This window comes from Protopterus annectens, chromosome 10.part0 (genome assembly GCF_019279795.1).
Source record: "Protopterus annectens isolate FY-2018-M chromosome 10.part0, PAN1.0, whole genome shotgun sequence".
NCBI classification, from domain to species: domain Eukaryota; kingdom Metazoa; phylum Chordata; order Ceratodontiformes; family Protopteridae; genus Protopterus; species Protopterus annectens.
The window spans coordinates 1,127,383,350-1,127,401,346 of NC_056744.1; the positions used below are offsets into that span (position 1 = coordinate 1,127,383,350).

Consider the following 17,997-nt stretch of genomic DNA (forward strand, 5'->3'; position numbering starts at 1 on the left):
ACAAAGGCTGATCTCTGTACTGTATCAACTACATTACTTAGAATGTCAGGAAGAATAATATACTGCACTATGGGAGTATGCATCCCAACCGTACTAAGTTAAATGTACTTAAGGGCCAGATTTTTCGCATTATGTGACTCCATAATGACAATGTTAAGTTAAGCTTAGCCCTTGGCAATCTTAAGCAAGAGTTTATTGAGAGATGGTATGATAGTAAGACTATTGGCACTCATATAGTAGATGCATGGTGATATAGAAAAGATAGATGTAGACCTTTCTTTTTCCCTTCCAGTACTAATGCATCTAGCAGTGGGATCTCAGCTACTAATGTTGCACCTGACAATGAAAGTACTTTTAGGTCTAACGGTAAAGATAAGATTAGGATGTCACTAACATTTGCTAGTGACATCTGTTTAGCATGTGAGGTTGTTAAAATCAACTGGGATATCTTATCCACTGTGCATGAATTGGAGAGAGTGATAGGTCATAATCCGGCCTTTACATTTAGAAACAATAGGACACTTAAACAACAATAGTGCTATAAGTCTAGTTATATTCAACCCTACCATGTATCTGATAGACTGGGTACATATACTTGTAGAAGGTTTTAAAATAGAAAGTAATTTTTATGCAGATTGCCAAACCCAAAACGTTGTTTACTTTTGTTACTGTGTGGTTTGTTTTTCTTATTATGTAGGTAAGACCAATAGAGTGTTCAAGAATAGAATACTCGAACACCTCAGAGATATTAGAAACAACAAAGAAACTAGTGCTTTAGCTGTACATGCTGCTAAAGAAGGAGGAGGGAACAAATTTAAGTTTCTAGTGTTGGAAGTTGTTCATAGTACTATGAGGGGAGGTGACATTAGAAATAAAACGGAATCTAATGAACAAAAGTGGGTCAGAAGTTTCAAGCTGATAAACCTCCAGATTTAAATAATAGAGTTTCCCTTAATCCTTTTCTTAAGGCTAAGGCTTTGAAACACTAATTTTACATATATGTTTTCTCTCTCTCTCTCTCTCTATATATATATATATATATATTTATATATATATATGTGTGTATTTTTCTATATATTTCTTAAGAAGTTCTTAGTTTGCATATATTTGTATTTTTATCTATAGATTTTAGTAGCATTCATACTTATTTATAATTACATTCACGTGTAACTTTATTTACTTATTAGTTTGTTTTTCTACACATATTTTATTGTGACTTTCAGGGATCTGTTCTAATTATTATGATGAACTTTTAGTTATGATGTCATTCTCATTCTCATTTTTTGATTGGTTGTTTTGAATCTTTTTAAGAGCAGTTAATATGTGTTTTTGTGTTTGGTCTAATGAAGCAGATTGTATCTGTGAAAGCACTTACCCCTGCATTGGAATAAAGGAATTTGTGTTTTCTACTTTGCCTTGTGGAACCTATTTGATTTTCTTCATAATTTTTCCTTTTTGGCTTTTGGTTCCATTATTCGTTCAGATTTCTTTTGGTTAGTTCTGATAATATCCCTGTTTCTTTTGACTTTTGTTATATAGCTTCTTAGCTAATACGTTTTTTGCCATGTTCTTATATTCTGTCCAAGTAAGTTTGGATCTGTCTAGCCAGGTTTTAGCTATGTAAAATTTTAATAAGGCATATAGTGTTATAGTGATGTGTTTAGTGAGGCTATTATTATTACTCTTGAAAATATGTAGTATCGCTGTTTACCATGAGAGAGTAGATTATGAGTAGCCTGTTATTTCCAAGAGGAATCTCAGTGAGCACCACAGTTTGTAAACTTTTTTGCAGCTCCAGGAGATATGTAGAATATCAACTTCTTTATTAGGACAAAAAGGACAATAAGATGACTTAGATGGATTAAATTTGTTAAGATGGACAGGTGTATGGTATACATTATTGAAGATCATGATCTGAGTGGTGAATATTAGTTTCTTAAATGGCATCAGTTTTATGGTGTTTCCAATGGTTAATTCCTTCTGATTTGCTGTCAAGTTACTGCATTTTTTTTCCAATACTTCGAAAATAGGATTGTATTTTGATATTTAATTTTAGTTATTAATTTATACGTGTTTGAGAGCATTTTCTTTTTGTATAAGAGCAACTTTTGAATTTGTTGTGCTACTTTGATATCTTGCTCATTTATAATAGTATCCTTAGTTATTTTAAGTCTTTAATACAGTGTTACAGTAACAGTGATTGTCCTCGCATGGTATATAATTGTTTGTTTTTAATGTTTGCATTTTACTACTCTTTTCCAGAGCCTGCTTACTGGGTTAATGTACTATAGGCCTGAAGATCCTGTGGAATATTTGGAAACTTGCTTAAAAAAGGTGAAAGAACTTGGGGGTTCAGACAAGATTCGGTGGGACACTTTTTTAGGACAGGAAAAGAGGACACTTCCTCCACTTAATGGACAAGTCCGAAGGTCTATTCTCAGAAGTGGTAAGTACAGACACTGATGTTAATAGATACAGAAGTTGGATTTGTTTGCATATTCTGATACATCATGCAAGTTAATGTGAATTGATTTTACCATGATGAAACAAATTTTTACCTAGTTTTCAGAAAGCTGATATGTTGCTTCTGCCAATAATTGATGTAAAATCTACAAAAAAATCGAGTTTAATTAAAATGCTCTTGTAAAAATTATTTGTGTTTTTGAGAAACTTTCATTGTCTTGTACTTCTGGAGTGTTGAGATAGGGTTTGGCTACCATAGGACCATGAGTGTGATCAAACAGGCAATTAGAGAATGAATGACTGAATGAATGAATAAGTAATTAGGCTTTTCTAAAGAAGATAATGGATAAAAAGTCTGGAGAACCACAACATGTAAATATTGTATAGAAGGTGAGAACCCCTAATTACTACAGCAACTCCAGAAGTCTGAAGCTTCCATTAAGTAATATGTACTTAGATATCTAAAAAAAACATAGAAATACCAGTTGTTACAGTCCAGTCTAATATTACCTTGCCATCTTGACTACATTCTCATAGACGACTTTGCCCTCACTCCATTCAGAGATAACTAACTCCAAGATCTGTTAACCTCAGAAGTAAGGACAAATCAAAAGTTTGGGAATGCATTCTCCCTTTGACTTACAGAATACTGCCACCCTATCTACTTCCAGCCCATTCTGCACAATACAGTTTGGTAACAACACTTCTACATTTCCAACCTTAAACTCTTTCAGTCTCATTTCCATAGACTGATATTTGACATTATCTCTGTCAGCCACAAGTTTTATCTAACTATCTATCTTTATCTGTCTCTATATATGTATTTTTCCAGTCCATTAACAAACAGCTTTTATACTTAGCAGCCATACCTTGTGAAATTTTCATTAAAAAAAATAGCAAGTACTTCTGTTTCTACTGTCTTTCATGTGAATGCTGATTTCCATCTCATTCGTCTGTATACTCCTAGTCACTTACTTTGCTTCACTTACTCATGATTGCTCTAGTTCGTTTCACTGTTTTATCCAGCCACCTTCTCATATTACACTTTTACTGAAGGTTGATACATTGTTTAATGTTCTCCCTTTGCTATTTTACTCCTGATTGTCTTAAAACATGCTGCATTCTGACAGTATTATGTCCTTTCTATCTCATGACTCACCCAGAATCAGAATCTAATGAAAATGACATTATAAAAAATGTTACATTACTAAAAGAAACCATGTCAACAGTGTCAACTTTCTAGATGTTAATATCAGTAAGGATAAAACAGTGCAAAAGTTTTGGTATGGTGTTAATCGTAAGCCAACATTTTCTAATGCATATTTGAATTTTAAAAGTTGTCACCACTACACCAGAAATGTAGCCTAGTTAACGACCAAACGGGCAGGTTGTCACAACTAATTTCTGACAGTTCAGAACCTGAAGCATAAATTAATTTTTTGAAGACTGTGCTGTTACAAAGGGACTATCCTAGTCATTTGTTAGATATTTTATTAAACAGAAATATTAAATTGAAGTCTATTTCACATTTGGATATTTCTTGTTTATCTTTCATTAAAGAGGTTTATTTTAAGAATGCAATAGCTTTGATAATGTAATTTTCATTAGATGTTCAGGAAATTAAATGCATTTTACAAAAAAACTGGTCCACCTTTTTTGATGTAGATTTCACTAATTAATTATTACTTAAACCTAAATTTTTTTTCAGTAAAGATTTGAGCATGAAGTCTATTTTTAAAAAAGACACTAACATACAAAATAAAACACAATGCAAAATGTCAAAATGTGAGCATTGTAAACAATGTAAGTTTGTTTTGGATTTTCCTTTCATTTCTGTTATAAATTATTCTAAGACCATTTTTGTAGAAGTAAGTTTAATTGTAATGTGAAATGTATAGTGTATGTTACTTTGTCTTCCATGTGAAATGTCTGCTACATAGGCAAAGCAGAAAGGCAACTGAAAGCACATATTTATGACATTTCAATGAAGGGTAGCAACAATGCTTTGTTTAGATATTTTCATAAGTGTCCTAATTTTATTTTATTTTTTTGTATTAGAAAAAAATCAACATTGACATTAGAGGGGGAAACTTAAAGAATGCTTTAGAATGCTGTGAGCTTAAATGTCAACTCCATCTGAATGTATTCAGATTGTTAGGTCTTAATGAAAATCTTTCTGTGTTTCCCATTTAAAAACAAAGAGCCATGTGTATTTAATACTTATTAATTTTAGTTGTTTAAACAACTTAAATAATATTTAGTAAGTAATACTTAGCAGGTTTTATACTGTTCACACATCATTGTACAAGTACAGTGTTATTATATATCTATAAATGTTTTGTGTGTCATAAATGACATAATAAACTGAACTTAAAGGTTGTTGGTTAGTTGGAATTATTTGTACATGACCAATTTGCATTTAAAGTTTGACAACATGAGTGGTACCATTTTGAAAAAGACCTTTAATTTGGGACTAAAAATGATAAACCTGTTCTGGAAGTATTTCCCAGTGTTATTTTATTTTATTTTGGTTATTCATTTTCAGCTCTGCTACACTTTTGGAGGTTGATTTTTGGTTACGCCTCTTGAGCAAGCAATGAATTGAATAGTGTCTCTTATACAGAAAAAAATATTATAATGGGATTCTAGCATTCATTAAGAGAGGGATCAAATAAGATTTATGGGAACTCCAATCATCAACTCTGAATTTACACAAATTATTTTGCTGCTTTCAAGACTGATGTTAAAACAGAAACATCCAGCATTGTAGAGTAGATACTAACCAGATTCATTGAGCTAAGCGTCATAGATGCCGAAAGCTTGTCTGACAATCTGAGTGGCTATAAATCCATTTTTTTTTCTTAAGCATACTAACAAGTCCTATTTTTCTTGAAAGGATAATACTTCAGTTAAAAATTTTTGGATAGGTCTTTCACTTACATACTGATCCATAGCACATACACTGCCAGGGGCAAATGAGGTCTTTCATTAAACTCTTACAATTTGCTCACTCTAGAATGAAAACTCTTGGTTGGAAGTAATCCGCCTATGTGGAATAATTCACAGATATGGTTCATTCATGAGTGAAAGTAAAAAAAAATGTGAAAGTGGTCCAAAAATGTAGGCTTACGACTATCCATGAAAAAATGACCTAAACGACTCCAAGAAAAGTGCATCTTTGTAATCATGGAAAATAAATTATCATGTATAACTGTACTTCAGAATTCTACTATTGTGTATTCCAAGAAGTTTTAGAGAGAAATAAATATATTGAACAACAGTAGCTCTCAGATGCTAAGCTTAATTTTGCAATTTTATCTCTAGTACAAGATGTTAAAGAGTTCTGAATTTTGTTTTTATTTTTTTCTCTCCTCCCAGGCATACCTCTCAGCTGTACAGATTTTCACAGAATGTCCAGATATTTCCCTCATATTTTTGGTGTGCTTCTCCTAAAATCTGTACTTTTCTGGCAAATAGCTGAGCAATGAAGTCATTAAATAAAGACAAACATTTGAGTTTAAGACTCCACGTCCTTCAAAAAATTCATGCTAATGCAAAACCTATTATTCTATCAACTTTCTAAGTTTGTAAGAGCAATATTTAAAATCTGTCCCTATTGGTCCCCACCATCATTTTAGGGTTTGTCCACATTTTTGCTCTAAGAGGTTGAGAGGTATGCTCCCAAGATCTTGCTCTATGGCTCATGCACTTACACCTAACAGACACATTTGTTCTGGGAAGGAGGATCTAAGCATTCTGAGTTTAGATAATAACCATAAGGCCCATTCATTCCTACATAGAAATCCCTGTCAGCTCTCTGTTCCCCTATGACTGTCAGGTTGTAGGAGTGGTCCAGGCTGTTGATCTTGGGAGTTTTCTATCTTCTTTCCATGGCAGCTCCTGTTCCCCTTAGCAGTTTCTCCAAGCATTACTGTCGTTGTGAATTGAGGGGAATAGTGACTCTACATGTTAATTTTCCCTTGTTTTTTTCATGTGGCTTTTAAAGGTGTTCCAACAAGTCTGATTGGTAAACAGTGACTTACATTGCCTAAATCCATATCAATACTAGCTTCATCTCTATTCTCAGCTATACATCAGGAACTTAAGAGTAGGGCAAAATATGACTCCTTCTTATGGGGAGCAAATGAAAATTCCTTCACTTAGAATGAATTGTTGCTGTTTTTATTTAAGATAACTGCATTGCTAAAGAACCAGTGTTCTTCACAAACTACAACTTAGTGATATGTAATTGATATGGAAAGTCGGTATAGCCATTCTGGCACGTGCAAATAACTGTGAGTATAGTAACAGAGTAGGGCACTACAAATACAGTATCCTTAAATGTCTTATCATTGTAGTAAAAATTGTAGTGTACAAAGAACAAAAAAACTTGTACTTGTATATGCAGTACACCATACAGTCATAAGCTATGGTGTGTACAAAACCTTTATAGTAGCATACATGGTGTACTAAAATTATGGACATTTTTTATTGCTTCAGTACTTTATTATAATCTTTGTGACCATACATCTAACTAGTTTTACTGCACCACTCACTGAAGTTGCTTCTTAAACTGCTTAATTGCAAATAAACAACAGGTTAGGTAGTAATCTATCACTGAAGTCCCCAAACCACTATCATGGAGCATCTCAGGAATCCATATCTAGATACTATTTAATATCTTTAATAAGATATAATAGAATATAGGATGCCATGACTTTTATTTATTGACCAAAACAAATTTAAACTCAGGATGGCATCACAAACCAAAGGATGAGGCAGAATCGCAAAATTAATTTTCAGGCAATCAAATGGAAAAGGTAAATACATAGTATATCAACAGGTGGAGAGAAGGAAGATAAAAACTGTTAAGAAAGTGAAGAGTAGAAGGCAGACAAGCACAGATTATAAGAAGGAATATAAAATGCAATATAAACAATTAACAAGAGAATAGTTGAAGTCACTGAGTCACCAAAACAATTAGATATCAGAATCTGTTGTCACTTAGATAAAAACAGAAGAAATCACCAAAACAGATAAGGATAGGAGTAACCAGGATAACTGAAAATACTATGAAATAATAAAGTTTGACATAAGTAAAGCACTAGTAATACCTCAGTCTCCTTGCAGAGGAGAAAGGATCTGTGATGTCCACTGAGTAGTAACACAAAGTAATGAAAAAGCAGGGAGACAAGTCTGCTGGAAATGAAGTTCCTTAATATGGGAAGAAGGATATGTTGTAACCAGCAGTGGGGCTGTAATGTGGAATGCAAACAAAGTGGTGCAAGGAAAGGGTTTTCATAAGACAAGGGCAGTGATCTAAATTTAAGATCTGGAAAATGAATGAGCATAGGGGACAGTAGAAATGAGACAAGTAGGAAGATATTTTGGTTCCATGTTAAAAGATCAAATGTTTGAAACATCGAACTGCATATGGTCGAGACCATATGGTCGATGTTTCAAAACATTGATCTTTTAATGTGTAAAATTAGATGAAAGAAATTAGTTAGAAGACTATAATGCAGGGGGGAAGCACCCCTGCACCCCCCATATGGGGGGCTGTGCCCCCCACACACCCCTTACTTAAATATACCAACTCCGAGATCGCTCTACACTGAAAATACAGTGCAGAACTGGAAGTTTTCCTATTCCCTTTTGTAGCGTGATCTCGGAGTTGGTATATTTAAGTAAGGGGGTGTGGGGGGTGCAGGGGGGCTTGTCACCCTGCATTACAGTCTTCTAACTAATTTCTTTCATCTAATTTTACACATGTTAAAAGATCGATGTTTCAAACATTCGATCGTTTAACATGTAGCTGATATTTCACATGGGATATGGTTTGACACCTATGCTTATTTACTGGGTGAAAACACCATAAATTAATTTCTTTTACTAGTAGAAGTCTGTTAGAAAACTATGTAATAGTAATATGCATGCTTAGTGCATTTGAGGTTTAAAAGGGTTAATACATTTATTCTGTTTACACTGCATGAATTTGCACAGCTATTAGAAACTTAACAAGAAGCATTTTATTTCTGCTAATGTCATGAAAATAACAAGAGACAATTTATTTCTGCTAATGTCATGAAACTTAACAAAGGGATATTCATTTCTGCTTATGCCATGAGAAAACATGCAGCTGCTAGAAGCTATTGATAAAGAAAGCAATAGATGCTTGAAAGTTTAAACCGTAGTCAGCATTACTTGTACTAAAGCTAGAAATGTACCTTGAATCTAGACAAAATGTAACACATGTATTAGAACAGTACAACTGAAGAACTGAAAAGTTGAAATGGACTAAAATAAGCCCAAGGCCAGGTTGTTTTTCTCAAAATGTTTTGCAAAACAGCAGACTTGGTCAGCAATAAGTCTAGCAACATTTTCTGTAAAACATACAGAAAGCTGTGTCTAACTATGTCAGCAATAGAATGGTAACATTTTCTGTGTGACAGGAAGAGAACTGTATAAGAATAACATACTAATCACCAATGATTCAGACAAACCTTGTGCCTACATGCTTTGTCTCCTTGCTGCAAGTAATAAAGGGTGTCTTGCTTGAACCTAACGTGAATTAGTCTTTAAAGTGTTACAGAGTCCAACTGTGCCAGTGTCACCAAGGAAGAAAGGATAGCAATCGTATTCCAGAATGGGTACAAATGCCCAATCCCAATATGTCCATTCAAGTGTTAGACACTTTATAAATCTATACCAGGTTGTAGGCATAAAGTTGCCCTTATCTTGGGTAACATCTATATACTGTGTAAAGGACAATGAATATCAAGGATTATGTCTACGTACTTAATGGCATTATTTCCATGTAAGAATTAGCATGACAGCCAGCAGTTGTGTCAGATGTCATTGGGCTCCCTTTGTTAATTGTGTAAGATAGCATAACTATGAACTTACTAAGGTTAAGGATAAGCTTCATCTAGCTGAAGATGTGCACAGCATTGGTAGTAAAAACTTTTTGGACAAAGGCCTGGCTAAGTGTATCTCTTCAGCTTAAAAGTAAGATAATATCCAATGTATTTTGGTTGAGACTGAAGTTAGGAAAGATGAACACAAGGAGACCTCAGAACAACTTTTGAGGTATACTCTTATGAAATTCGAAGGACCTGGAGATAACCCTCATTAACAAAATCTTGTATGATTACCGAGACAGATGAGAAAGCATTTTATTAAAGGTCATCGGCTTTTAACTCTGATAATGAAAGAAATAGATGCCTTGTTAGGCTCAGAAAATATTACTGTCATTTCCATGAAAGTAATAATCACATTGATTATAGAAATTAAGGCTGTAGAAGAGCTCTTGTAACTTCTGAACTCATGCGGACTCTCATGAAATGGACTATAAGCAGTAGCAGTCATGATGTTTGTTTCCAGAATTTTACTGAAGACAGAAGTGAGAGAGGGCATTCACTTAAATACAGAGAAACCTATGATACTTTTAGGAAGGGGAGGATGGTGACTGAAGGTTTCCAGAAGGAATGCACCATGTCAGAAGAAATGGATTGATTGAAAGTATGAGTAAAAGAAGTAGAGAGGAAAGTATCATAGACATTGAATGATAGAAACTAGAAGCCTCAACCTCGGGGTGTCCAAAAAGGAAATTGATCTAAGAATTGTGTTGGTGACTTGAAAGGTAGGGAGAAACTCAAGAGATGGGATGTTGGTATGTTAAAAACCAGAAGGGAATCATGGAACAGAGATTAGGGCTTAATAATGAATGATCAAGGAAGGTGGCTTCAGCTTTATTACATTGTGATTTGCATACTTGTATTAATTTTGAAGGCAGGCATATAGCTGCTTCTCCTCTTAAGAACCACTAGGTTTTTACCTGTCCATATACTATTGTGTTTTTAATTCAGGAGAAGATATGTGGTGTAAGCAACAGTGCAGGATTGAATTAATGTATACAATGAATCAAAGAAAGACGTGTTTTTGGAGAGGTAGATGGATATTAAAAAGACTTTCCAATATTGTGCACTGAAAATAGCTGACCAGTTTTGATGGACACATGTGGAGTGGAGACAGAAATACCTATCTAGTTTCAGCTTATGGTATGACACAAATATCCTGGGGGGATCAGAATGTTTTGCTGAGAACCTTATTACTGAACTATGGTTACTATCAATGGAAAAAAAAAAACAGGGAAGTAAATTTGCAAGGAATGTTATTTATCACCTAACAAAGTGTAGTGTGTTTTCAGATTTGGGTGTATGACTTAGAAGATGACTATCAAATAGTCATGGTGGTTACCAGCCCCATGGATGCAACCTGGTTCCAAGCTTTGCATGATAAACTTTATGTCCTGTGGTTAAATACTAAAAAATATGTGTGGTTTCAAAGATCTTACAGTTTTGTAGTATATATTTTATGCAGCTCTTTGGATGTAGGCTGTTATATTAATAATGACTTGTACTTTGGTACTAATGTTTTTTAGTTTAGAAATGCTATAAAGTGATGAAATTTATTAAATTCTCTGCAGTAAGTGCAGTTCCCTCATTATTGGTACATTTATTCTGCAGTGTGATCTGCTCTCATTCTGAATATAATGGGGTGATTTCCACTTTTACTCTAGGTGAATTAAGGAAGCTTGAAATTAATTCAGGGGATGTTTACCAGAAAGATCAGTAATGTTTGTTATTATCCATATGATCTGAGATTACAGATTTTTTGGGCATAAATCAGCATCTTATACATTAATAAAGGGTGATCTATACTTGGCATATGGGATAAAATGCCCAAAGTCTCTTGAGACTTTTATGTATGAATCATTACGTTACTACAATATATAATGCAAGTGCACATGATATTCCAACGCATTTCACCAGAAGGATTGCTACACTACATAATGAGCATTTATTAACTATTCTCTTGTGTTGAATAAAATTAAACATAATTTAGAAAAGCATGTGGATGATCTTTTGAGATGCAACTTGGCTTTATGCTCTTTAGTGATTATTACCCTGAGTTAGTGCTTACTCTATGAATCTGTAACTCTGACGTGTTGTGCTGACTAACTGATTGGGTGAGCATTTTATGAACAGGTGCAAAGTTAACTCTTGGGTATTGAGAGATAAAGGAATATTGAAATCACCTACCAAGATGGAAGAATGTACCTTCGGGCAAGCAGGCACAGAAACTGTGATAGTCTTTATGATTTTTATTAAGGTTGTTGTATTTTTTTGGCTTTTCCTGGTTAGGGGTCGCCACAGCAGAACTCTGGTCCGCTAATGATTGGCAGTAGATTTTTACATGCCGAGTTGCCAGCCCTGACGCACAACCTTCAACGAAGGTACGCCCATTCACACTATGATTTTTATTAAGGTAGGTAACGTGAACTAAAATGACCCACTTACTTTTAAGTAGACTACAAACACAGTATCAGTTTAGGTCTTTACAATCCTTATAGTAAGAAGAGTTTAACAGGTTGCACTATACTTTTCCAGTGACAAGAATAATCATTCTAACACCAATACTGTTACAAGGCTGGAAACTAGAAAAGAACTGGTAGTGTTGATCTGTGGAGAGTGGTGGGAGGATTTCAGTATTAAGCCTGGATTGAGAAACTGCATGATACTGGGGTTTGTATGAAGCAGACCAGGTCTCAAGGATTAATTTCAAAGACTCTGCCTATAAATGGTTGCAGTTGATCTTCCATTCATTTTATAAATGAAAGACACAAGCTGCTTTATAAAGAAAACCCTCTAAAACAAATTAAAGCTACAGATTCATTTTTTTTTCATCTTAGACAGGTATATCATATTGGCCTAGCTCTTAATTGTAGCAAAAGCAATGTCCTGCTACACGGATTTAAATAATTGACAGAAAAAAATTTCTGAAGGTAACTATCAGACAAAGTAGATTCTGAGGCTTTAGATTATATTAGATACATTTTTGTCCTGCTAGATTGTATTTTATTATGTAGTCATTGTAACTGTTTCTTAGTGAAAAAGCAACCTGCAGCTAGGGATACATATGGAAAAAAAAACATGCCTTGTAGCAAAAGCTAAGGTGACAAGGTAAGTGCTTGTACTGCATCCTTATAAGGCAAAATCATAGATTCATAGGTTCATAGTTTGGTACTAGGCTATCGGCCCTAGGGCCTATACAAGCCTAGCCATAACAATTCCCTGACTATTTCTTCCCACACTATTTACTTCCCTGGATCCCTGTCTAACAGGGTGACTGACTTGATCCCCGGGGTGAATTTCCTATCTCCCATCCAATCATCAAGGTTCCTTTTGAAGAGAGCCAAGGAGGCTTGACATGTATGGGCAGTCTATTCCAGAGTATGGGGAGTCTCTGGGTCAGGAACCTATCCCTCCAGCATGTTTTGTTCATTGTGATGACAAGGTTTAGATCCCTGGAGCATGTGGCTCTGAGGGATTGGGATTTCTTTAAGTGTAGCATGTCCAACAGCTCTGGTTTTGACATGGCCTTGTATGTTAAGCAGAGATCGCCTCGGAGTAGACGATATGCGACAGAGTATAGCTGGAGTTTTTTAAGGCGGTCAGCATAGGGCATCTGCTTTAGGCCTGTGATTCTTTTAGTGAGGTATTTCTGTGGCCTTTCCAGTTGTTGCAGATGTCTTGAGAGGTGCATACCAAATGGGGCATTGTATTCTATAATGGGTCTAATGAGGGATGATTGCAGTGGGACAATGACCTCCTTTTTTCTCGATGAAAAACCCTTAGTGATGAGGTGTGCCACATAGAAGGATTTCCTGACTGTTGTGGCGATGTGGTTATTGAAGGTGAGACCACTGTCCACCTGTGTCCCTAAGTCTCTTATCACACTTTTGGTGTGTAGTGTACTGCCACCTATGTGGTAATTCACGGGTACATGTTTTTTCCCAAAGGGGATAACTATACATTTCTTGGCATTGAGCTTGAGCCCATGGCTCTGGCAACAAGCATCTGTTTCTGTAAGGCCCTTTTGTAGAGTAACCACATCATCATGTCAGAAAATCCAACAAAAAGCAACACACTTTCTGCACAAGTCATGTAACTGCAAAAGGTTATGCTTATCTTTAATGTGTGACTCATTATTATATAACAAAAATGCACAATAGTTTCCACTCAATGCAGTTACCATATGCTCAACTAATCCTTGTATCTTTTCTCACATACTGCTTTAAAATATAATGTGAAGTTGTTCAATCTCTCTGTTCATTCTTTACTGATGGGTTCAGAGCCGATCCCTCAGCTCCGATATGGCCAATTGCAAAGCTTGAGGTCTTCAAACAGCTCAAGGCCAAGTCCCTATCCCATGATGCACCTGGAATTACCTCAGATCTAGTTTGCAGCTGTGACAGATCAGAGGTTCTGCTTTAGCTCGGGCCAGTAAAATGGATTTTTTCATTATTATTCAAAATTTTTCCTAGTTAGATAGCTTTAGGTAATTTAGTAGAGTTTAGAAAGCTCTTATAGCTTTTGGAGTGTGTTTACCCACTTATAACCCTTCCCATTGTGTGGTTTTAAACTTTTCTAGTTGACCTTTGTTTGGCCTAGCTTAAAATCTTTATTGATAATATAGTGTGTTTTATTAGTGACCTTTTGTTACAATTTTTCCTATTTCTAGATAGTTATAGTTAGCTGTGCGTGTGTTAGCCTTAGACCCTTTTAGGTAAGACTTAGTAGTTTATTACTGCTGAAGTTTGCTGTGAACAGTATATTGTCATAGATTAGATAAGGCTTGCTGCATTTCTCAGCAGCTATCTTCTTTTATTGCATAGCCTGCTTAGAATTATTGTGGTGTGCTTTGGACAGACTTTTTCTGTCTGTTTGCATTTATATTATATACTCTTGTGTGTGTGTGTGTGTGTGTGTGTGTGTGTGTGTGTGTGTGTGTGTGTGTATGTGTGTGTGTGTGTGTGTGTGTGTGTGTGTGTGTGTGTGTGTGTGTGTGTGTGTGTGTGTGATTTAGCCTGCTATTTTTAGGCTTGTGTGAATATCACTGTTGAGTTTTTCTGTGGTGACAGTAATTTTTCCTGGATTATTATGGCTGACCAAGACAAACACCCCAAGTCTGGGTTTAAGAAATGTCCAAAGTGTCGCCAAAAGATGTCTGTAACAGACAGCCACATAAATTGTGTCTACTGTTTAGGAACTATGCATTTGCAAGACAGTTGTGCTATTTGTCATTCCTTCTCAAGGGTCCTTCAGGAAAGGAAAAGAAAACTCATTGAGAGAGGGTTGTTGAAGCCTTCGTTTTAAGAAGCTTTGAGTGACTAAGATGGATCCAGCAAGTCCTCAAAGTCTTGAAAAGACTTCAGACTCGAAGAAATCTAAATAGACTTCGACTTCGGCTCCATTGCCATTGGAACTGACAGTCTTTTCCTTTTGGAGCCGGTCCCCAGTATTGCAAGTGGTTTCTGAAACGCCTAAGAGTCCATTACTTCAGTTGGTACCACCTTCGGTATGCTCCTCTCGATCCTCTATCAGCCTGTCAGATCTGGATGTGGATCGTGTGGTGCAGAAGCTGTTATTGGCACTGGCCTTGGCAAAAATGTTATTGGCTTTGACCTAAATGGCTTCAGAGCTAAAGACCCTTGCACCAGCTCAAACTATTCCTCCTCTGAACCATGCTGGTCCTTCGGAGCTGGAGGAGTCAGACCTGATGTTAGTGGAACCCTCGGAGCGGATGCCTGCTCCAGTGTCTTCGGTTGTGTGCACTCTGATGTCCTCAGTGCCTATTGAGGACTCTAGAAGCCGACACTCTCTGGTCGGGTCTGGGAAGGACAGTTGGACCAACTTGTCGGTTCCGACTCTGCCTCTCGGGGCCTCGGCTCATATGAGCTCGACTCCTACCTCGGGCTCAGAGCCCACTGTCCCAGTGCCGGGGTGTCGACGGTTTCTTCAGATCTATCGGCTCCCTTGCATCGAGCAGAGGTGCTTTTGATGCCATGAGGAGAGTCCTGTCTCCTAAGACATCCTTGATCTCAGGTCTGCCTTCCTCCTTCCCTAAAGTGCCTGTGTCTACTTCTGCCTCACACATCCTGACCAACGGTAGAGACCTAGGGCCTCAGGAAGCTCCATTGGGTGGCCCCTGCTCTTCCGAGACCTCACCAGAAGCTCCCACTGATGAGGTTCCCAGGAAGAGATTGAGTAAGAGAAAACATCTAGACTCCCCTCAGGAGTCTGTAACATTAGATACGGACTTAGATGAGTCAGAAGGGTCCCATGGCCCCCCCCCTGAGGATATCTCATTCACTGAGATACTTGAAATCCATAGGCAGAGGGGTGACTGGCAGTCCAAAAGCCCTACTGAGGATGAGTCAGTTCTCCTGATGGCTTTCGGGTCTCAGCCCTCCACCTCTTGGGTGACTCCACCCTTCAATAAGCTTATGCAGCTGGTCTCTCGAAGGACATGGGAGTCTCCGGATACCATGGAGCCTGTCCCTAGGAGGCCTATTAAGTTAATTTCTGCCTCCCTTGACAAGGCATTTTTAACAAAAGATGTTCCAGTTAATGCCATGGTGGTAGGGGCAGCCAGCAAAAAGGAAATGTCTGAGACTTCCTCGTCTATCCATCCGCTTAACATGGACTCCAGGATCATGCATAGATACGGGAAGCACATGTATAATTCAGAGACCTTTTCTCTACGTTCGCTCAACTATTTAACCTATTTTACCAGGTTACAAAGAGATCTCCTTAAGGAGCTAGAAGATACTTTTCAGGGTACAGTAGCTGCAGGAGCTTCCGACAAAGTTTCCGCCCAGCTTGCTACCCTCAATTCGATAGTAAACTCATCCATGCATCTCATCTCATATGCAGCTGATGAACGAGTAGGGCAGCGGGTACAGGAGTTGCTCTTAGGAGACACTCCTGGATGTGCTTATGTTCCTTTGCGGAGCCCTTCAAGTCTTCCTTCATGAATACTACCTTTGATGGCTCGTCCCTTTTTGGGCCTAAAGTGAAGGAAACCCTAACCAGGTGTGAACAGGATGGAAAGACTCTGTCTGCCATTGGGGTCTGTTTTTCCACCCCTAACAGACCCTACCCTAAGGGTCAAAGGGGAGGAAAAATGTGGTTCTGAAAAGCCCAAGGAGCCTTTCAAGACACACATGGAGAACCCCCTCCAGAGGCAGAGGAGGGGGCAGTAATGGAAGACTCCATCCTCATGGCAGAGGGGTCCACAACGCCAGGGTTACAGAGATCACTTCTCTGGGAAGCCCTACCAGCACTCTTAAAAGGAGGTTCAACTGTCCTGCTCTGGAGGCAGTCAGGGATCACTTATCTTTGTACCAGACAGACACCTGGCTCAAAATAAGAAAAGACAGCTGGGTACAAAGTATCATTTCCAGAGGGTACTTCATCCCATTCGCCACACCCCCTCTACCCATAAGAAAAATCCCAGACGTTCCACCTAGTTTCATGAAACAAGCAACAATGGAGGTCCAAACGTTGCTATCAAAAAGAGTCAACCAACCAGTCCCAGCAGACCAGACAGGATCCCGAAATTCCTCAAGATCCTTTTTGGTTCCAAAGAAGATGGGGGACTGGAGACCCATATTGGACCTCAGCAGACTGAACAAATATGCAAAGAAAGAGAAGTTCTGGATGGTCACGCTTCAGTCTATACTTCCCTTTTTGGGGAAAGACAATTGGATGTGCTCGATAGATCTCAAGGATGCATGCTACCACATAAAAATGGCCAGGCCATCCAGGGATCATCTGCACTTCCAGCTGGGAGCCAATCATTATCAGTTTTGAGCCCTGCCCTTTGATCTCACTACAGCCCCCAGGGTGTTCACCAAATGCATGGCAGTGGTCACGGCTTACCTAAGTCATCTAGGATTCCAGGTGTTTCTGTACCGAGACGATTGGCTCCTTACCATCATCACCAGGCATCAATTCATTCAGGCCAGGGAGTCCAGTCTGTCACACTGCAATCAACTGTGCATTACAATCAACTCTAAAAAATCTGCCTTGTCATCATCGCAGCATATCGGTTTTATCAGGGTAGAGTTGGACACCACCACTACTACACTAAGGCTTCCAATAGAAAGAGTCTTCATCCTTCACCAGCATTATGATATCAAAAGACAGAGCATCAGCATCAGAAGTTCTGAAATTATTAGGCATGACGGCAGCAGCGATTCTAGCCATACCTCTAGCTCTCATGCACATGCGGATACTACAATGGCTGCTATTTACTCAATGGTCTTACCAAGAGCTTCCTATGTCTCACACTATAATGATCACAAATTCCTGCAAAAAGGACCTTCAGTGGTGGTTGACCTCACTTCATGTCACGATAGGATGCCCATTTGTATTACCCCCTCCAGCGGCCAAAGTGACCATGGACGCATCCCTGATAGGGTGGGGGGGGGGGCATTTTCAGGGAAGGACAGCCCAAGGCAAATGGACTAATCAAGAGACTCATCTGCATATCAGTGTCCTGGTGATGAGAGCAGTACTTTTGGATTTGCAGTACTTTCAGGACCATTCCTCTGGGTACGATTGCAATTCAGACAGACATGTCAGTGGTCTGGTATTTGAACAAACAGGGAGGAACCAGGTCTTA

General features: G+C 37.7%; 1 protein-coding gene across 1 annotated transcript in view; it reads left to right on the top strand.

The window, feature by feature from the left end:
- AK5 (adenylate kinase 5) overlaps window positions 1–17,997 on the top strand; it is a 656,899-nt gene that overhangs the window by 485,968 nt on the left and 152,934 nt on the right. The window contains exon 2 of the mRNA XM_044086845.1: window positions 2,263–2,446. Within this exon, the coding sequence (XP_043942780.1) occupies window positions 2,263–2,446 (184 nt within the window). The remainder of the gene's footprint in view (window positions 1–2,262; window positions 2,447–17,997) is intronic.